Source organism: Megalops cyprinoides, chromosome 12 (assembly GCF_013368585.1).
Source record: "Megalops cyprinoides isolate fMegCyp1 chromosome 12, fMegCyp1.pri, whole genome shotgun sequence".
NCBI classification, from domain to species: Eukaryota; Metazoa; Chordata; class Actinopteri; order Elopiformes; family Megalopidae; genus Megalops; species Megalops cyprinoides.
In genome coordinates this window covers 2,273,619-2,296,118 of record NC_050594.1, presented here as the reverse complement: position 1 = coordinate 2,296,118, position 22,500 = coordinate 2,273,619, and the positions used below count along the sequence as shown (strand labels likewise).

The following is a 22,500-nucleotide window of genomic DNA, read 5'->3' as shown; positions in this document are numbered from 1 at the left end:
CATTTATTTTTATTTCGCCGGGTGAAAAGCTTAATTCTATTTACAGATAAAAGTACTTTTTTCAATGGTCTTTTTTTTTTTCTTTCTTTCCTTTGGAATATTTACTTCTTTTCTGGTGCGGTCTGAAGCCGCCCCGCCCCCTCTTCATGAAGTGACATGTGATTTATTATTAAAATAAAATTACCCGCTGAATGCTTTAATCTCACAAATGAGATTCCTCACTTTAATCCACATTATTTGGGTTGAAGGCAATTCAGTTTTTTTTTTTCGTATTTAGTTAATATCACATTTCTAAATCCGACAGCCATTTAACCAGCGTAATGCTGTATCAGACAGAGACTGAGTGAACAGCAGGCTGCGTCTGGACTCTCTCTCTCCTGGTTTGGTAAACCCGCGCGTAAACGCACACCAGGCGTTTGCACTGAGCATATTAATATGTAAATGATCACTAAAAATCAGGCCTGCGCCCATTAAAAAACAAATCAAAGGAGAGGGTCCTTCTTGTAAGTGGCGGGCGAGTCTGGCGGAATGGGGAACTGCGCGTCTTTAACTCCATTCAGCAAAACACAGACTTCTTCATTACCCTGGTCCTCCCTGCAAGGCAGGCTCTGTAATACTGAGTGATGTTTAAATTAGTTTACAATTTGCCTGCTCCCCGGCTAGGACGGATCTTAAGCGAGCGCGCTCACAAATGTCAGCCGCGCTCCTAACCGCTGTAACAAATTGTTGCCCGTACGCTGAACACCTAATGACTTCAAATTAGCTCCCGCGCGGGGGCCTGACAGTTTGTTACGACTGTTAGCAACATAGCCGCCGTATCATGAGCGATAAATTGGTTTCAGCTCTCTCTGGGAGAAGGGGGCTTCATCAATTTGATTAAAAAATTACTGTAGCATAGAAAGCGCGGAGACAAACTACTTTAGGGGGAGACAAATAAGTTAGGCAAACTGAGACAGAGTGTCTGCCACTGCTGACTGACAGCAGAGGGGTATGAGCCGGGGGTGCATAGTCATAGTGCAGGCTTTTTTTTTTTGGCGGGGGGGTGAGGTGAAGTCTTTTTTCGGCACAATCCTGGCTGGACAGGCGTGCTTTAGGGACTATTTCATTTGGAGAGGGACAGAAATCCTGCCGTTTTTTTCTTTTTTTTGGGGGGGGGGTGAGGGTGGGGGGTGAACTTTTGATATTAGATCGCTGCTCCACACACAGATGCTTTCATCAGCTCGCTGGAGCCATTCCAGCACAGGGTCCAGAAATGAAAGCTCCGGGGATACCTGTGCAGGGAACCTCACTCTTCAAACAGAGCAGGAATTGCCTGTCGAGGTCTAATCATAGCATCATCTTTCTTCCGCTGGTCAATCACTCTGAGTCAATACCAGCACAGGAAAGTGAACTTCCTACGGTGAGACTACCAATTGACAGACTTCTGCGGTGTCCTCTGGGTGGGCGTGCATGTGATCCAGGCAGATTCAGGTTTAACGTGCAAACACGTGCACCTGCCCAAATTCAAACAACGCTAGCCTGGGAGTAAAACTGATCAAACAGCCACGCTTCATGTGTGAAAGAGGAAGAGGATGCTGGGTTTCAGTGTTCTTCACGTGTCGCCAGCCTGCTGCTTTAGCAGTGACCCCCAGGTCAGAGGGGAATCACCTTAAGCCTACAGGGCAAGTCTGGGGCAATCTGGCGCAAAGAGTCAGAAATAAACCTTCAATCCAGAATGTTATGTCTGGGAGGAGATTGGCTGTACAGTGGGGGAATAAGCCCATTACAAACCCTGTGTACCACCTCCAGTCTGGCCCCTGCCCAAAGACCACTGCAGAGGAGGATTGTGGGAAAACCATCATAACAAGGAACAACAAGGCCCAAAAATCTCACAGCATTTCCTCTCAAGTGTTACACTTATGTCTGAATGACTGGAGAAATGCCTGACTGTGTGTGTGTGTGTGTGTGTGTGTGTGTGTGTGTGTGTGTGTGTGTGGGGGGGGGGGGGGGGGGGGGGGGGGATGGACAGTGTACTATAAGCAAGGAAGAAGCCTCACTGCTCACATCACTCACTCCTCACATCACGGCTCTGCCCCACCTCCCGTTGCTTCCCTCTCTGTTCACCCCATCTCCCCCCCCCCCCACCATGTACCCTCTCCTAGTGCTTAATCTTCGCCATTTTCATCATAATCTACTTCTAATCTGAGGGCTTCCTCTTTATTTCTCCTTTTATTCACCGGCCTGTTATATTCGTGTCCGGAGCGGAAGATTGGAATTGGGTGTTCATCTCGCCGAAACAGGGCTGCCAGAGATTATGAGTAAAAAAGGCATTGTTAAGTAGATTAAATGAAATTCCTCATTCCGGCGGCTGATTCCGCACAGAGGCAATAACCCACGCTAAAAGGGCCACTCTCCCATCACAGACACTGTCCAGTCTTATTCATGCATTAATGCCAGCCTTATTTCAGACTGTCAGCCGGGGACCTTACAGCTCAAACACACAGGGCTCCTCTCTGCATGAGGGCAAAAACCGCAGCAATAAACTACGCAATGATGCAAACACTCACCCAGCAAAGACTGGTGAGTTACCCATCTTCTGTAGCACGTGCAGGGAAGTGACCTTGAGAGTGTGCCTGGTTTCCTGGGTGATGGGGACAGTCTCACACAGTGCTGTCTCAGTGCTCCTGGAGAGAAACGCTCCCCGGCTGTCCCTAACTCAGAAGTCTGACCCTCAAACTGTGCAAATGACTCCACTGTGTTTCCAGTCCATATTAGTTGGAGTTTTGCTGGAGCCCCAGCACTGTGAGCCTCTGAGATACTCTACCAATGCATGCGAATGGAGGAAATTCCTTTTAAACAGTGCAGATAAAGGACTAAAAGAATCATGAATTTGGGAAAATTTCTAGCAGAATCATGAATTTGGGAAAATTTCTAGCAGAATCATGAATTTGGGTCTGTTCTCAGCAGAGTGAAGGCTGGACTGTGACACACAAGGATGGAGAATCAGTTGCCTGTCCAGTCTGCCGTAATGCAAGTGTTAATCACAGAACAGCTGCTTGATTATGGAGGTACTTACAGAGAGCTTCCTGTCTGGGAGGAACACTCAGCTGATTAGTTAACAACAGATATTTCTGTTTGCTTTCACAGGAATACCCGGCCAGTATGTCCATCTGTGGTCAATACAGCTAAAGTCACTAAGGTCAGTCACAATCCTGAAGGAAGATGAGTTACGCATGCATGTATTTTCTGTTTTTCGATTTGATGCAAGTCTTTGAGAATACAGCAGACACTATATTGATAATGCCACGTTCAACACATTGATAAATCTCAGGTTCTCTCTCATCTGGGTAGCTACCTCACAATATAAATATCTTCATCTGCATCTGCAGTTGTATGATCCACAAAGAGCAGATAACAGATCCATCCTGAGCTCAGTTATCGCTGGCGAACCTTCGCGCCCCAAGCCGCCCCGGGACAGGGGCGTGGCGGTGGCTCTTACCCGGGATGTGTTTGGCCCAGCCGATGTTGACGACGAGCTCGCGGTCGGCGAGGTCGCAGAGCGTGGTGAGGGCTTTGATGTCGCTGTCGGGGATGGTGGGGTCCGGCATGGCATAGATCTTTTCTGGCTCTGCCACCAGCAAGTGCGACACAATCTTGTTATCTGCAAGGCAGCCAAAGGGGACTGTATTTGAACACCAAGGAGAAAACAAAGAAACACAATCAAATCTTACAGTCTTCCATTTACACAGCCATGACACAGCATTGACAGAAGCAATGTGGTAAAACACAGAATAGGCCCTATAAGCATGATAATTTGGAATAATTAATGCATGGTTACTGGATGTCACATGTTATCACACACTGTCTCTGGGCAAATATTGGCATATTTTGTGAAATATTCAATACATCAGTCGAGACTTTGGCCTGAAGCACCTGCATAAGAGATGCCGGCTTATTCAGGCATTTTCCACCGGTCCATTTTTATCCCTCAAATGAACTCAATATGGATTTCCAGGTGAACTGTCACTTCTGAGTGACACTCCATATAGTGAAATGAGATGGCGTGCCACAGAGTCAAATTCACAGGGAAAAATATCAGATAATGGACAGAGAACCATCACAAGGGGAAAGGAGGGTGGAAAAATAAATGCGGCCAAATCCAAATCGTACAAAATAAGGATCCACAGGACGGAGTAACACTTGGTGAAGAGTGGCAATCTGATTCTTGTATTCATTGCCATTTGCTGTTTAATCATTCATGTAAATCACATATTTTCCGCCACATTGCAATGGTAGAGCACAGAAACCTTGTTTGTTTTTCATTTTCTGTGGTGAAATATCTATAACCCAGGAGCTAAATGAGCATGCATGCAACACCTGACAGAAGTCAGCTTATAAAGACAGCCAATTAGTAAATTAAAAAGCATTAACTTCCACCTTTTTTTTTTTTTTTTTAGTATTCTAGTCGCAGGCGCAAAAGGAGGCCGGGGTTTAGCAGATCAATCAGGGTAGACCCTCCACTCTAGGGACACGAGACCTGTGAGCGCTATCTCTCAGTAAATCTTATTTAATGTTTCCCTAATTACAATCAATGCAACCCAATTTCCAATCCTCATGCCTTTGTTATGTGAAAATAATCAATCAGGAAGCCGAGGCTATGCTACGCTCTGAGGTGGCTGTCCTGAGCCGTACGGCCTGAGTGCACAGTCAGTGTGTGTGTTGTTCTTCTGCTTATGAGAACGCATGGTAAAACCACGACCTCATCGGAACACCGTGACCTCATCGGAACACCGTGACCTCATCGGAACACCGTGACCTCATCACAACAGATAGAACTACACATAAAGCGTTCATGTGCTGAGACAGGACAGCCTGTGGCCTATGAGTGTTTGTTTCCTGATTCGGTGCCCTTCTGCAATGCTAAACACTGAAGATGATGTACACAGCTATAAAATGTTGATTATTTAAAATAAAAAGATGACAGAAGTCATGTAGTCTATATGCATTACACATTCCTTTGCTGAGATCACTTGACAAACAACAGCAGATGACGCAAAGCTATTCATATACACAGGCAACCAAAGTCTATTGTATGCAAATAAAAGGATACATAACGAATGTAACAAATAAAAAAATAAATGAAATAGGTATTGGGATAGAGTAAAAGAAAAAGCTTTGAAATAAGTTGGACAGGATAAATCAAAAAATAAAGCCGGAACCGAGCAGGGATGAACAGGATAAAGCAGAAGGTTATTCTTTTCATTACTGCTATGATTTCTGCGCTATAATTATTATGATTATTTCTGCTGCTATCATGCATAAAAGCATATTGTGTTCCATGAGAATATGCTACCATTAAGTAAAAAGGCTTTAGGGACAAATCTGTTAAGCGCTGCATTTCTCTGTGTTCGCAGAGCAGTCGGACAGCTTGGAAGCCTCGTATTGTGGGTTTGATGTCTTTGCCAGATTGGATTTAATACGGATTAAACCCTTTCTCTCTCTCTCTCTCTCTCTCTCTCTGAAGCAGGAGGGGGAGGTGGACATTCCACTGCGGTTTTATTATGCCTAATGTTAGTGAAATATAATTCACTTTGAGCTTTAATTTTTTAAAATATTCTAGTAAAAAAAAAATGCAGCCGCTTAAATTTACAGAGGGCACAAATGTGATTACCCTTAATATTCTGCTGATTGAATTTAGAAGCTGACTGAGTTTAATGTCATAATATTAAAAATACTCAGGGATAAATAAATGAACAGCTCACGAGGGCTTGTGTTTTTACAGAATAACTTCTGTGCTGCCTCTCTGAGGCTCACTCATTGGTAGCTGCCTTTATGGTATCTTTAAAGTCTTTCAGGCTTGGACATTGCATGCTGGGAAAAGCATGTGAGCGAGCTGACTGAGAGAGGAAGAGAGAGAGAGAGAGACGGTGTGGGGCTGGAGCCTGTTCACCTGTGTGAAAACACACCATGCATGGAAACATACTTCCTGTGTGAACACACACTTCCTGTGTGAACACACACTTCAGGCCAAGTCAAAGTGATGTTATATGTAAGACAGACATAATGATGTGGCATTACTTTATGACAGCAGGGAATGCTTATGAGGATGCTCTGACAGTGGTACAGACAGGATGCAGGTTCTTACATGGCTTTTTGGCGGGCAGGGCCAGCTGGGGGTTCAGGTAGGGGCTGTTCTCAGCGTCTATCCGGCGCTTGTACTTCTGTCTGCCTCCTCGCACTCTGTCGAGTCGCACACCTGGAGAAAACGGGAGAAAAGGATCGCGGGTCAGGCTGCACGGCACATTGCAGCACAGGGGCATCACCTTTAAGGAGCACGGACACAGTTCTCATATATGCACGATGTAAGGCCAGTCATGGCAAACAGCAATTTCTGTCAGGCGCTGTCTAATAACTGAGGAGGGGCACGAGCAGTCAGTGTCAGCTCAATGTGCAGGTCCTATCTGGCAAAGTACAGAGTCACACCTTCGGCTGGGCGCTAAGGTACGGGTGAACGGTAAGTACAAAGGGATGGTAAGCTATTTAGAGATTCTTATGTCATAAAATAACAACAAACAGGTTACTGCAGTATAATAAAGAAAGCTTTCTCGCCATGAACCCCACCAAATGATGACCCATCAGGAATGTATCAACATCATATCTGTAAATGCATCTGTATCATACGTTTAAATACAAGACTGTTTGTTCAGTGTAAGATCGCTAATTGCGAGAATACATCAGTATGATTGAGACAGACATTTCCCAGGTCTGCGGTGCACCACTGGGTGCCCTCTCTTCTCTGCCCTGTTCACACTCCTCTTTTACCCTCTTCCTCCCCCACTCTTTTTTTCTTTCTCCTAATCTGATAATGTCAATACTCTCTTGCCTGACCAGTGCAAATATGGGGTGAGGGTGGCTTATTTATTGCACCACTGAGGCTGTAAAAACACATTCCTTTATGTTTTCTCCCCATCGGGGTGAAAGCACTGCCTTTAAGACCTATCTATCCTTTTAATTAATTGACATACAAAGGAGCCCTAATTTAATTATGCACACCTCTCCTGGGGCAGGTGGTTTCCTTGGAAACCACTTAAAAGTGGCATGAGACACGTTTCATGTTGCAGACAGTGACGGAGGAGCAAGGTAAACACTGGTGTGGGCTATTGGTGGCGTACTGGGAACCGTGCATCCAATCACGATTAGAGCAGACCCGGCTGAATTTTCCACATCTCAGCCCTGTGATCTGATGAATCAGCGTATTGGGTTTGCCTTTCAGCTCCCACTGTATGTTTTCACAATGAAAAAAATCTCATTTATACACACACACACACACACACGCTCCCCCCTCCTACCCCAGAGTCCCTGTAATTGCAAACACTTCCATTGAACATTATTGTTCTACATCCCAATGACCACAAGTCACGGTTGGTTTCTGTTCCAATTACTTTTTTTTTTTTTTTTTTAAAAAAAAGGTACTTCAACCCTATTTTGTCTTATTTTAATTTTAAACCATAAATCAAACTGGACAATTATTTCTTTGTTTATTGTTATAATATGGCAATCTAACAGACAAGAAATGGGAGGGGGTAATATGTCCTGTTATCTTTGACCTTGTAAGACTTTATTTTGTGGCTGGGCATGTGACATCACTGGGGGACTCTGAGGGGAAGCCAGCACCCCCAGACCGCACTGTGGTCCCGTCCTGGAGAGCCCCACCCACGGGAGACTCTCCATCAGCGGAATAGATGGCCTCTTACAAAAACATATCATGCTACCAACACAGCAGATTAATGCCCTGAAATACGCAATGACATGCAACGCTCCTGTACTGACAGCTCCTGACTGAAGCCACCTCGAACGGTAACCCGACCCACTCGGAGACCGGCCCTTAACTACGAGAGGGGAAGATTTACGCTGCTAAATCTCAGCTACCAGTGAGGCCTTCGCCCCCTCCGGCCACGCCAACAGCACAACCCTGGGCAAAACCTTATCCCCCACACAAACCGTGCATCTGTTCCCAGTCTGATGCTACTGGGATTTAGGAGCCGTTATTAGGGTGGCCCAGCAGCTACCACTGAAGCCTGCATTTCTGACTAGTAGCTTTAACAATCGCAGACCAGGAGGCCAAGTGTCTGTCTGTCTACAGCAAGCGGCCCTCCACTGTGAGAAAAGCATGCTTGTTCTGGGCACACTGCAGGTAGTCAGAGGCAGAGCTGCGTGTATGCACATGTCTGTGTGCAGCTGCGAGAGGCTCTCTGCGCATTCTCTACATCCGCACGGGTGTAAAGGTCACCTGCGCATGAACAAGTTAAATCAATACCCATAACACTGCAGTCTGAATGCCCACACGGTGTCCAATTATTCTTTTCCCGCTTCTGCTTTGTCAGTGAGTTCTGCATGTATTCACTCATGTGCTTCAAGGCTGTGCTGTACGTGCAGCTGAAGCAGTCCCATACGTCTTACAACCTGAAGACCGGTCCCGTGTGCATATTACAACCCAGTGCTAGGGAGAGCACCGGGCCACAAATAACTGTATGCCCTTTGTGATGAAGATGGCATCGATGATGATGATTGTTGTTGTTGATTTTATTAATTTTATTAATAGTAGCCTCGGTGTCACTCATAATCCTTACATTGTAAGCTTATGTTTTGTTCTGTTGTGTTATGTCTTTACACTATCGTGGGTGCAATGCCACACTTATGTTAAGGCGAGACCCCTGGCCCCAGGTCTGGAGCTCAGCACTACTACCACAGCGCACTCCCATCACAGCAATGTAAAAGCACACAGGGCTACCAGCGCCGATCACAGGAGCTCCAAAGGGTTAATACCTGCTGGTACACCTTCTGCCATGACAGTGACACAAGATGGAGAGAGGTCACCTGCAGCAGGGGTAACTACATCTATACTACTGACCGAGGAGGGAGAGGACATCACCAAGGCCTCCCCACGTCCTCCACACACTCCGATCCGACTCACAGGAGGCGTTTATTCTGCAACGGGCACAGGCTGCTCAGGATGGGGTCCTTCGGGAGTTTAATCACGGTTCCATCCCGCGCCTTTCGGACGTTTAGAATGATGCACTGAGTTGTGACAGCTTCCTCTCGGAGAAACACGCGTTTGCACTGCTGTCAGAAATAAGGAGAAATAAAGGAATTCGCTGCTGCTGCGGCGATTTGTCAGTTTTGTTTGGAAGATGCGTCACTCGGCCCAGCGCCCGACGGTCCCCTATGAGTGAGTCAGCCATGGTGTAGATCATGGCCTACGAGCCCGGGACGAGCGAGCCCGTCTTCACAGGAGCCAGAGAAACCCTCAGCTTCTGCAGAGAGCAGATTGCAGCCCCTAAAGATAATAAATAACACGCCGGTTATTGCCTGAAATTTATCTTTTGATTACTTTCACATGTGAACAGTAACATGGCCATCTCCGGCTTTTATGGATGTCCTCTCTGTGCCAGGACAAACGCCGGAGGTGCAGTGAGTCTGTTATCCGGAGAATGAGAGAGAGAGGGAGAGAGAGGGAGAGGGGGGAAAAATGGAAGAAATTCATTTCATCCCGTTAAATCCCTGGCAGATTACAAGACATTTTACTGTTTTAATTAAGCCTGCAGATAGGCCTATTGTTTGGCGGTGTTAATGCAGGTTTTTTTTCCCCTCTCGCTCCATTTTAAATTATCCCCTTCTTTTTTTTTTTACTAGAACCCCACAGATGACCGTAAAAGCCTTACAAGGCTTGTTTTGAATTTCATAGGTGTCGTGGAATCCCGCAAGGCGTCTCCAGGAATTTACAAGGAGCACGGGCACAGCAATCAGGTCCTGGGATGTTCTCCATCTTAGAGGCAGCTAATTAATCGGACGTGGCCAGGCACCCCACTACAGTGGCCACCCGCACAGCAGAGAGGAAGCAAGAGGAGGAGGAGGAGGAGGAAGAGCAAAGATCAAACCACTGCTAGTGTGTGACCACAGTGACAGAGCTTTTACACATCAGAACCAAGTCCATCTCGCTGGACTTTTTCTGCTCTGAGTATCCAACACCTATACAGAGGCATTATGCACTTTAAAGTTATCTGTGACAGTCAAATTGAGACGTATTACTGTTTAAACTTTGGATAAAGGCAACCATACATAAAAAAGTTAAAAAATCTCAAATATCAATTGTATTTCTAATTTCCTTTATTTTTTTAGAAAAATTATATTCTCATATTTTATGAGAATTTCCAGTGGGCCACAGACACTTCAGTCAAATCTTAAACAATTCTGCCTCAGGTGAGAAGTGGTTGAGTAAGTTCCAACAGTAAAAATTCTTTTCTGTTCTCAGTGCTTTGACCTCCTGACCTCCTGACCCCCATCCTGTTCCTTGGTATAGGATGATATCAGCTGGTGCTGTATACTTCCTGCAGACTTACATGCATTCCGGTACATTTGGAATTGTTTTAAATTGTTCTAAATGCACTTGAATGTCATTGGATTTGTGATTCAGGTGACCAGGTGATTCTAGAACATTTTCAAAGACTGCAACAGTTCCTGTACATTTTCAGAAAGTTTTTGCTCGTTTGGGTAAGTTTTAGATAACATTTGAAATAAGTAATTCACATGTATTTTCAGAACTGCATCATGTGAATAATTACTGCTAATGAAGAATTCTAACTAGGAAGCGTGGCATTATGGCACAATGTTTATGTATCTGGTAACAAAATCAGACACTCTGAAATGGCACAGAATATGGATACTATCAGAATACCCACAGAGCTACAACTTCTCTGCATTACCCAAGTGACTACAATCTTACATGCATGGTTACACAACAAGTATGAGCTGCCACACTGCCCTGAGGCAAGCACACAGACTGCTTCAGAGAAATGTTTACTTCAACAGTTATGTATTGAAACGGAAGTACCTCTTTACTGTTCTTATCTCGATTCTGTATCTTGAACCTGGCTGTTCACACCCTTTCGAACCACTCAGTACATGACTGTCAGCATATCCCTTTGTGTGAGTTCTTATAGTGTTGTACATTTTACGTAGTGTGTACATACTTTCATAATAATTATAAACATATTTATTTTTTGAAAATGTATTGGTCCAAATAAACATTCTCTCTATTTCTTGACTTTATACATTTACAACATGTAGACATAAAGGCTTAAAAATAGTGATAAAAAAGTGAATCAGTGATTCATGTTATTTTGGTTATAAAATGCCATGGTGCGTATACCCCAGGTTATTGAACATTTGTAAATTTTCCCCAAATCTGGTATACGGTAGTATTTTTCAGTTTGGGGCCTTTGGCTGAAGTGGTTACGGAGATTATGCTCGCAGCCTCTTTGGCATGTGCTGCTGTAGTTTTTGCACGTCTGCTGTTCCTTAAACTCCTGCCCCCCACATGCCTCCAACACTGTGTCCCTCTCTATCAGAAAACATATTTTAAGGACATAATTCTTCGTGCCCCAGGAGCCTTCAGCCGGCTCTCAGAGCTGGCAGGAATGGGCAGCGGGCGGAAGGAGGGGGGGGGGCATTCCCTCCTGGAAAGTGAAAAAAGGCCTGAAAATGTGACTCTGTGTAAGCAGCTGTTTGGCTGTGCCGGTGTAAACCGCGCTCGACTTTGCCGGGAAAGCGCCGGAGGAACCACGCCGCTTCTCTCCTGCGTTCGCATGTTCCATTACCGGCCGGGCCTAATAAAGACTTCTGTCACTGCTCCTGCTTTTCATCTTCCCCCCATCTCTCCCGGCTGCGCCCCTCTCCCCACCTCCCTCCCCGTCCTGATAAGGCTCTCGGTGCAAACACGCCTGGTTTCCGCGGCGGAAACAAAGCCGGCCTCCGCCGCGCGCGGGCTGGGCTCGCCTCGCCGCCGCCTTCAAAGCCAAACCCGCCCGTTCAGAAGGGATTTTAATCAAGCCGCCAGCTAAGCCCTGAGATTATCGGCTAGGTGTAAAAGGAAATGCATGAGGCAGCTCCCTCCAAAGACACTAAGTGCTGTGGATAGGTCACTGAGAGAGAGAGAACAAGAAAGATGTTATATCTCCCGGGGTATGTATTTGGGCCTATTTTTTTCCCCTTCGCTGGCCTAAATGTCACCGTAGTATTCAGTTACATATTAATGCTGCTGCTGTAGTGACATTCACTTCAGCTTGTAAAGATATGTTTTCCACCCCCCTACTTTTACCAGACCTTAAGGGAAAACACAGACATAAACTGAGTATTGGGCCTCACAGACACACACACGCACACGCACACACATGCACACGCACACACACAGTCCTTTCCAGCACTGACACTAATGTGCCATGATAATAGCAGTCAAAGTAATGTTACATATAATTCTTATTCATTGTACATGGAATAATAATTAAACTAAAATCAATAACTCTTGAGTCATATTCATTCATATTCATACGTGCCCTATATTCAAAGCTTCATAGGAAGGAATTTTCAAGTAAACGTCTTTTTAGTCAACAAAGGCACAGGCATTGGTGGGGAGTCTGGACCATGGGAGGAAAAATGGTCAGTTTTCCCAAACTGCTTTTTTAATTAAATCCACTGGCTCGTGATGCAGGGAACTCGGGCAGAGGCTCGCGGTCTTACAGCAGCTTCAGGCCCCGGGAGTGGGGCGCGTGGAGGAAACGCTCTTACAGGTCACCCCCGCCGCCTCGCCTCTCCCCGCCACACGCACGCCGATGCGCCGAAGGTGTGCCCGTCCTTCCAGGAAGTAAATTTGTTTTCCCCAGCAGCTGCGGGCGTGCTCGCTCTGACTGGGGCGGGGTCTGCGGTTCCCCTCCATCCTTTATTAGACCCCTTTAAAGCAGCGTTACTGCAGGTAACCAAAACAAACACGCCGGACCTGCGGGGGCCTCGGGTTCGAAGCTGTGTTTCACAGAGCTGAAGCGGGGCCTGAATTGCTAACACTACAGGTCTGGGATGGATGCAGGAGGGGATGGAATGAACCCTGTGCGGGAGGACTGCTGGGTACGGCCTCTCCTGAACCAAAAGCAGGACTAATTATGCTAAAGTCACGGGGCAGTGAGGAGCTGAAGATGGAGGCATTATGGGAGGGGAATAATTTCCATTTCCAATGAAGAAAAACTTGGTGTTACATTCTACAAAAACCCAATGTTACATTGTTTAAAAACTCAGTGTTACAATCTATAAGATGCTACATCCTAAGAATTTTGATGTGAAGTTGACTAAGTATATTGCATTTCTACGTGCTAGTCTGTGCTAAAATGAAACTGGTTTTACGATACTTTACTAGCTTTTACCAAAAGCTTACTAGTGTTTACCATGTAGCTTTAATTCACACTTCTGCCCTAAAACCTCGGTTTTGTTGTTTTGTTGTTTTGTTGTCTGTATCTAAACGGGCTCATTTGCATTCCTGCTCTCTGCCGCGCTCTGAATGGCCAGCCAAAGAGCCCGATATCGGAACGGGCGCTTTGAATTGCCTGACGTTTCGCTGAAAGATTTCCGCTCCTCCTCGGCTTTGCCTCAGACGAGGATTTGCATCCTGCAAAAAAGTGCTGACCACCAGCAAACAAACAAACGTGACCATCCTAACAAAAAAGTCAGGCCTTGTGGGTCCGAGGGCCGACGGTACGGGCGGACGAGCGCTCTGATGACACATTAAACTCCGCCGGGGAAAGACGGATAGACCACCTGCACCGCGGCTGCCCCCCCCTCCCCCCCACCCCCCGATCCTCTCATTACTGCGCTCAGTCCCACACACACTGACACACTGACAAGGATTACACACAGCAAATACAGCTCATATCAGCCCTTTCTGCTTTTCACTGTGTGTGTTTATTTGTCTAAAAATAGAGTGATCTTAGTGTCTGTGGCACAGCTGACTGGCCGGACAGGGAGGAACAGTCAATGGAGCTGTTTCTGAATTTAGGGAAGCATTTCCGCATGGAGGGGAAAGGGCCGGGAGCAAAGTGCTCTGTGCCACCTGGATTCAGGAGGTAATGGCTTTTGTTTAGTGTTTTGTTGGCCGACCCAGGTAGAATTGCACCCTGCAGCGAGATCCAACCGGATTTCAGCGGTAAAAATCCAGCTGTTTAACAGACTTCGGTTTTGTGAGTTCAGTTACAAAATCACACAGTTGCAAAATGACAGACGATGGCAGTTCTACTGTTGTTGCATTAGTAATGCTGTAACATTTGAGAAACAACTGAAATTGGATTGTTAGGTTTGACTTCCAATGTACAGAAAATAGTTTTTCTTAAATAAAGATACAATCCTTGAAGGTGAATCTGATTTTTGGAATAATTCCAATTTCTACAGTGAGGTTTATGAATGACATCATTTGATTTTTGGTTGTTATGTATGCTGTGTAACTCACAGATACCTCACTCCTGCTTTGCTCCTTGGGCTGGGTTCCCTGAGAATAAATAAATAAAATAATGCAGAGGAAACCACCCAACAGAGGAGAATCCGGGCTGCACCAGGGGACCTGAGTCAGGCCATTTTTCTGGTCTCCTCTCATTCCTCTCCCACAAAGACTACGCTTAATAAAGACCCGTCTTAACAACCTCATTTATTTTCGAGAAAATTAACTCACTTTCAGTCCTGATTAATGATTTTAATCTAAATGAATCAAATTAAAAATTGAAAATTATATTTCCAAAGCCCACAAAAAAAGAAAAAAAGGACCATTTCCAGTTAACAAATGAGCCTTCAAATATTAAAAGATGACCAAGAGGGGAGTGTGATACTAATGAAATGTGTCTGGGCTTCACTGCTTTCCAGCGCGAGAGAGAGAGAGAGAGAGAGAGAGAGAGAGAGAGCGATCAGGGGTTGGGGAAGGGACAGGGCAGTAAACCCACCCACCCCCCCAACCCCCCCCCCCCCACCCCCCCGCATTGTTAAGGCTGAAATCCATGGAGAGTTCCTGCGCTATCTCCTGCTTTAATTATTGTGTCATGGTGCATCCATACAGGAGGCATTCGGCCTTCTGCAAAGAGGGCCTCCTCTCAACAGTCCGCTGTGGGAAAGGCGAGGGAGAGAGAGGGGGAAATTACCTCCACAGAAATAAAGGGGAAATTGCACCGGGTGTATTGTGCAGGGCCTCAGGGTTCGGAACCGGCATTGACTGATGTTGACAAATTTTGCACAATATTTTGGCTTCCAAACACACGCCCTCTCAGGATTTCCTTTTCTTTCTTTCTTTTTTGTTTTCTTTTTTTTTTTGTTTTTTTGAACAGACACATCAATGCTAACCTGTCGAGCTCTCTGCTGGTGTAATAGAGGCAGTGATGAGCGGGAATCGCTTTCAGCGGGAGAATATTGCTGAATGCCAATATTCAGATTGCTTCTGATTGGATCACCATCGGATTTCCTGGGTTCCAGCATCCCTGAGACTCAGATGCTGACGGCTGGGGAACTGCCACAGAGATGCCATTGACATATTTCTGCTTTTGTAGTAAGAAAAAACCAAAGATCTGTGAAGACTTCAAAAGAGTAGGTACAGAATTGATTTCAGGCAACAGAAACCTATAATTTTATATATAAATAGCTTGTTTGTCTGAATGACAGAATACTATCTCTGGTCCAATCACAGGGTAGCACAGCATACCATAAACTGGGCAATATTTCTTCAAAACCATACACAACAGTGACCCCTACAATGAAAGAATACAATTTATAAATAAATATACAGAGAATAAGAGCAATGTTTGTTACACTTAAATAAAAAAACTGTGTGAAGACCATTGTCTACCCACCATGACGACAGGTAAATGTCAGGCACAGACCTGGAGCTGCCTCCGCTGTGGGCGCGGTCTTTGTGGGGAGTAACAGCGCGGGAAAGGGGAGTCATGGCAGTGTTTTTATGATAATTGAAGCGGTTATACTGGCTGGATTTGGACAGCGCTATTCTTCCGCACTGACTTCAAGAGAAATAAGCAGGTGTTATCTTCCCAGCGGCAGAGCTTTCCCATTGTTGATTCAATAATACCACAAGTCTCTTATCAGCGCCGGGGCTGACTGATTGGCAGGCCGATATGTTTAGACAATGCACAGTATTTAAGTGAATTTACAGACGGCCCGGGTCACACCCGCGGTAAGGCACACTGCGGGCTGATGGGGAATTAAACACGCACAATGGACTAAACGTGTTTGCGCTGGCCTCCAAACTCTGTTTAGCTAACTCGTTTAAAGCGACTCGTGATCTTTTTTTAAACGGCCCCGCCTCCTCATTCGTCCTTCAGCTCCTCCAGATCTCACCTGTCCTTCCATCACGGCCCTCTTTTAGTTTTACTCTTCCTGTAGCTATTTTTCCACTGACATACAGTTGGAAAGAAAAAGGAAATGAGCAGTGTGAGTTTTATATATATATATATATATATATATATATACATAGATATATATATATATATATATAGATATATGCTGTATATGAATGCATTTTAATGAATTTAATTTAATGAATTTAATTTAATATAATGAATTTTTTCTTTTTCTTGTTTTTTATAAATCCAAATGCCGTGATTAAAATTAATAGCTAAATTCCTTTTTAATTTTATCATAATATCATGTTAAAACTGACATTTATGACGTGGTACGTGTGACACTGTGAGCTGTGTCATTGCAGGCTGTATTAGATTACCAAACCCGTGTTTACAACCCTCACCCGACACAGACGGGAAAAGGAGTGAGGGAGAGGGGGAGAGGTGGAGGGAGAGAGAGAGAGATGGAGAGGGGGAGAGGTGGAGGGAGAGAGAGAGAGATGGAGAGGGGTGAGGTGGAGGGAGAGAAAGCGTGTGGCCAGCACCGCGCGATCAAAAGGAGACGATTTATGCTTTCATCCCAACTGACGGCCGATTAAATTAAAACAGATCAGTGGTGCAGTCTGTGGGCAGGTGGCTGTCGGCTGGCGTCGGCCTCAGAGCGATTAAATTGCTGCCGAGATGGAGGGCCTTCCTTTCCTGTAGCCGCGCTTACAGATCAAACAGTGACAAATGAGATGTTACTGCTCTTGTAAAGCAAGGCTACAATCTGTCAAAGTACAACATAATTTGTGACCTGACGTGGCACCCTCTCTCTCTCTCTCCCTCTCTTTTTTGACGTTTGAATGCAGCCGGCCGGCAGCACAGTTGGGTCCACTTAAAGACAGCTCCGGCAGTGACCCCCCACCCTCCATCTCCCCACCCCTCACACTTCCTCCTCTCCCCACAGAACCCAAAACTGGCATATTCCAATCACAAGCTCACTGAGATCTGCCTGTATACACACGGTGCGTTGCGCATGTGTACAGATCCAGTGAGACAATGGATTTCTCTGGAATTACTGTGCCATTAATGTAATTACCATTGTCACACAGTAATGCGGGTCAGCCGTTTCCTGAGCTGGGGATGATGTAACTGCTGGATTTCTCCCCTAACATGGGTAAATATAAAAGCAAACCTGTCAGTTTTTCATCCTCCGGTGTGCAGGCCCTCTCCTGAGTCCCCGTACCTCTGCATTGGTCAGCTACAAATCTGAATCATTTAATACGGTCATTTTGGCATGATAATGTAATGCTGTTACAATTTAACTTTTTTGTGTGTGTGTATGCATATGGCCACATCATTAAACCCATTGGGGCCATGCCATCTTCCCTCCAGTCCCTTTTGTAACAGTGTCTTCTGTGGGGGGATTACTAAAAGCATGCCTCTGGAAAAAAAAGGGGGGGGAAAGTGGTTATTACTTGAAGGGAAATCTGGAAGCTTCTACCAGGGGAACCCTACTTAGTGAGCTGTGTGAGTGCATTAACAGGGCTTCCCTCCACACTAAGTGATCTAATTAAACCTCCATCACTCCTGTGTCTCACACCACTGTCACGTTCACACGCCAGCGTTTCACGCTCGAATCTACCTGCTCTCAGACGCCGCGCACGCACGCTCGCGGCTGGCAGCTGTGAATCTGTTTTACCACAACACTACACTCAAAGGACGATATTTTGTCAAATGATCATCGCGTATGTATGGGTGTTTGCGTTACAGAAAACAGACTTTAATACAAAAAGCTGAGTCATTAGTGGCAACTGTGAGTCAAATGGCTGCTGCACTTTTGAGGAAGGTGAGTGTACTTTGATTTCACAAACAACCCTGCCCAGAAACTTTCAACAAAATACTTTATCTGAAACGGGAAACACGCATTTAGAATGTGAGGTGTTCCTCTTTACCTCTACAATACTATGTGTTCAGGAGCATAGGCAAATTACTACGGCACCCTACTGCTGTCTGTAGGACTATAGCAAATTAATAAAGTCTAATATTATATTAATATGAAAATTATGTTGTTGTTCCTCATTAAAAAACAGTAACTTTTCCTGATTACTTCAGAACATAAATCCAAACTTTACACACTTAGCTCATCTGTAGATAGAGGGTTGGCTGCCATCACACACGTGGTCTGTCACTTGCGGCTTTCTGAACCTGTTCTCACAGTTCCAAAGTACGAGTATCACACTGACCACATGGAGGTTGGCAACCCTGTTGATCTATAATGTATTTAAGCTAGTTTTTGTCTTACTGTGGATATAAACCATTTTTTGAATTAGCACTGAGCTAGCCCCATGCTAGCAGTACTGGGGACATGGCCAGCCTCACAGAGCATTCTTGGGAGTGAAGATAGCATGCACTCATATTTAATGAATTAATTTACTGATCTCATTTTTAATGAGATTATTGTGGACCACACTCAATGACAAGATCTGAAAGATAACAGATACAGTTATGCAACAGTTCAACAGAATCAAAACCACAGTATTAGCAATCAAAACAAAGCAGGCAGGTTCTGAGAAAGTAAATGTGAATGGAATTTTTCCACAAAGCAGAAACACTTTCTTCAAATGCCAATGCAGATGCAGCTGTGTCTGACCTGCTTTCTCTGATGTCTGGGTCAGTATGTCAAAGTCACCAGAGAGTGTTAAGACTTAAGCAGTGGTCTTTATAAAAAGGTTTTTTTCTGGTTCAGAAAATCAGTGTCTTCAGCTGTCCTGGGCTAGAGACTCGAGGAAAGCTTTGGTTATTTCAACAAAACCATAAAATAAAACACATTTCTACAAACAATATGGGAGCTTTTATTGAGTTCAGCTGAGAGGTACTGATTTTTGATTCTGCATTGAAGGGAAGGACCCACACAGCTACATGTGGACTCAGCTCTGCCTACAAACTGGCCTGACAGACACCGGCTCATTCTCCGGATTCACATGCACAAACTGAGTGGGACAGGGGGACTAGCTGTCCTCAGAACACCTCCAAAGGTAATAGGCACCTGTGTGCCTACTACCACGTTCGAAACTGAAGGCAACAAAATAAAATATGCACACAAATCCAACATGTAGCCTTTGGGATTTTTTTTTTTGGTTTCGTAGAAATACCGTCACAATGACAGCTTTCTCGTGCGAGGAGCACTATAAGAATAGCTATAGTCATAATCAGATATTTATCTGATAAATTTACCTCAAGACTCCCCATACCTAGGCCTGTGCTTTGAGCTAGCTGGATGCTTGAAATGAGGAATCTCTCTGTGGAACGGGGTCTGAAGGTATAGGTGAGAGACTGGCTGCTTTGACCCCCCCGAGATGCCCCCCCACCCCCCCGGCCCCCCGGGACAGGGGGTGACTGTCAGCTTGGGCTGCTGTGAAATGAAGTGGCCAAAGGGAGGGAGCAGGTTGGGGGCACTGGGGGGGCGGTGACCGCCAGCTAACGACAGGGTCAGACTGACAAACAAGGACGGGCGGAGGCGCGGATCCATTCTAACCAGCTGTCACTAGGGGTGCGTCCAATCGGAGACGTGCTGGGGTTACCCAAACATAACCTCATCCCGTTTGCAGATCTAAAGAAAGCAGGGGGAAGCTATGTTTGTATAGGAAAAAACAGGCGTCCTCAAGCAGCGATGCCGTTGGAGAGGGTATTTTTATCGATGGCGTAAAATAGTATTTTCGGCGCTTGGCTTTCTGTTCGTGATAAGCTATCGGAGAGGGAGCTAAGTGTGCCCTGAATAGACACTGAAGGGAATCAGCATGACAGACAGGCAAGAGGAATCAGAACAGTGAAGGAAACACTACAACGAAGAAATAAAAGACTCTGCAATCAAATGAGCTGTTACAACAGCGGCAACAACAATGAAGAAACAAAACAAAGTGCATTAGCAAGATGTCAACCAAGGGTGACAACACAGCACCACCCTAGTCACAAAATCACTTTTCATTTGTTTATATTTTTAGCTCTGTAAAAAGCATGATATAAAGCAAAAGAAAATGATCAAAGAGGCACAGTGCATTTGCATAACAAAACATCACAGTCATATACAGGCATACTGAAATCAATAATTTATTGAAAGCTTTTGCCACAAAAAAACTAAAATATTATGCAATGGGTATACATGTTGAAATCCCTATTACCTAAATAATACAGGGTAACGATACCCTATGACCTTAATTCAGATCTTAGTGTCTTGTTTCATAGCAAGCCCAGCACTTCCCTAAAACACAGTGGTGTTGCTTTGTTTTAGGGGTCTGGCGTATCTGCGACTGGGGCGCTGACGGTCCTGCAGTCACTGTGCTGTGACAATGTCCCGACTGCAGGCACCGAAGCCTTCCGCTCTCACTCCACCCCAACCCCAGCCCTTCACAGATTGCTGTTATCTTGGCTCTCAAACTGTGCCCACAGACGGCCAAAATTAGACTCCAAAATGCCCCCAGGCCCCCCCCCACCACACTGTTAGTCTGCTGCTTGAGTCTCGTCTTTTTCCTCCTGTCTTCCGTTCTGTGTAAATCACACGGCCTTGTTGAATCATTTTAGGTTATGCAAATATTGATATTAGCTGACGTGAATGTTGAGCGTGGAGCTGAGGCTCGGGCTGAGTTCCCCTGTGTGGATCAGCACCGCTGGGACCTGACGGCTAACGCTCTAATTGTCTTTGCAGGGGGAAAGAGCAATCAGGTGGCACCGCCATCCAGATGACCCGGCTTTGAATGGATTTCTGATGTAGAAGAATAAGGACAATATCCAGCCACCAGCTGTGAGTGCCAGTCACTGCCAACCCCAACCACTGCCCTGCAACCAAATGAGAGGCGCCGGGCGGAAAGTTGCAGTCTGTGTGGCGTGTGGAGGGAAGTGACAGAGCAGTGCCCGGGCCCGGATGCACAGACAGCACAGCGGGAGGCGGTGACACCGCATGTCAATCGACAGCTCTGTGGCTGATGTTGCTATGCAGAAAGCCGCCCTCAACAGGCAGGGCATTGATTAACGATGCGGCCAGTCTAGCTCCATTAGACTGAAAATACATATGTAAATAAATAAAAAAAACCTCCGTGTTGAATTCAGAGGTGTGCAGCCTGCTCTGCGGTGAGGCTGGGTATGCCATAGAGGAGAAGGAAAAGCACAGCCAGACTGTTTCACTGTCTCCACAGATGGGGACCTCTCTGGTCTCACAGAGGATCCCCAAATCTGGAGCTCTGGTGCAGAATGGCCTCCTCACCAGCACCCCCTCACGTGAGGGGGGCTCGGAGCAGCGGCGGACGGGTGAGCGAGAATCATCGCTGACAGGCAAGCGCTTCCTGGAACGTTTCCAGGCCCTGCTTCCAAACCCCTCAGTCAGGGGGTCCAGCGGACACGCTGCAACACAGCGCTCAGATTAGAGACGCTGTCTCTGCGCGTAGGCTGTAGGGGCATAAATATCTACTCGGTTAAAAATACACAGTCACACCTTTAAGAATAACAGCTATTACTGGTGACCAGCTATAAGGACAGATATCTTCCTGTCGTTGTACGATACCACAGCAACGTGCATTTTGAGAACACTCTGTTGTATCCCTGCTGCTATAACCGAGAGCTTGAACAGCCTTTGTCCAGGTGGCTCAGACTCGGAGCAGACCTCGGAATTCTGCTCCCTACCTGCGAAGCAGTGAGTGGGGGGGCTTGGGCACACCTGAGCGAGCTCATTATTCCGCACACAGTAATCCTGCTACACCCTTACAGTCTCAGGCAGCTGACTACCTACTCAAGCTCAACATTTCAAAGGTCAACACCAGTGGCAGCATTTTCATATACAGGACCCTGAAATTATATGGGTATAGACCAGACCCCCTCTCACCGGCCATTAAAAAAAACCCACTTCCCTGCAGGGTGGAGTGTATTTGTCCAAAGCCATGCTGCAATAGTTCAAATGTTGCCAGGGTTTCTGCATGTCACTTTGGTGTGACATGGAAATATGACACGGTAAAGCCATTACTCCTCCTATCAGCTACTCCCTGCAGTAAGCGACCCTCTGGTTCCTCTTCCTGATGCATCTCACTGCCGAAAACCGAGGATATCTCACATCCTCCTCAGTGCTTATTCCACGCTGGATCTGCGGTTCTTCAGCACAGAGGCCACGTTCTGCTACAGAACCTGTGGCTGTTTGCCTCTGTCTTCTATTAAGGTGTTACTAACTGAGGTTCTGCTACAGAACCTGTGGCTGTTTGCCTCTGTCTTCTATTAAGGTGTTACTAACTGAGGTTCTGCTACAGAACCTGTGGCTGTTTGCCTCTGTCTTCTATTAAGGTGT

General features: G+C 45.8%; 1 protein-coding gene across 8 annotated transcripts in view; it reads right to left on the bottom strand.

Moving 5' to 3' along the window:
* Positions 1 to 22,500, bottom strand: part of esrrga (estrogen-related receptor gamma a) — a 167,908-nt gene that overhangs the window by 21,870 nt on the left and 123,538 nt on the right. For 7 of the 8 annotated variants that reach the window (XM_036541844.1, XM_036541838.1, XM_036541843.1 and 4 more), the window contains 2 exons: positions 6,125 to 6,235; positions 3,479 to 3,661 (listed from right to left, as the gene is read on the bottom strand). In XM_036541844.1, coding sequence (XP_036397737.1) covers positions 3,479 to 3,661; positions 6,125 to 6,235 — 294 coding nt within the window. The remainder of the gene's footprint in view (positions 1 to 3,478; positions 3,662 to 6,124; positions 6,236 to 22,500) is intronic. The other variant, XM_036541839.1, reaches the window with a different exon arrangement.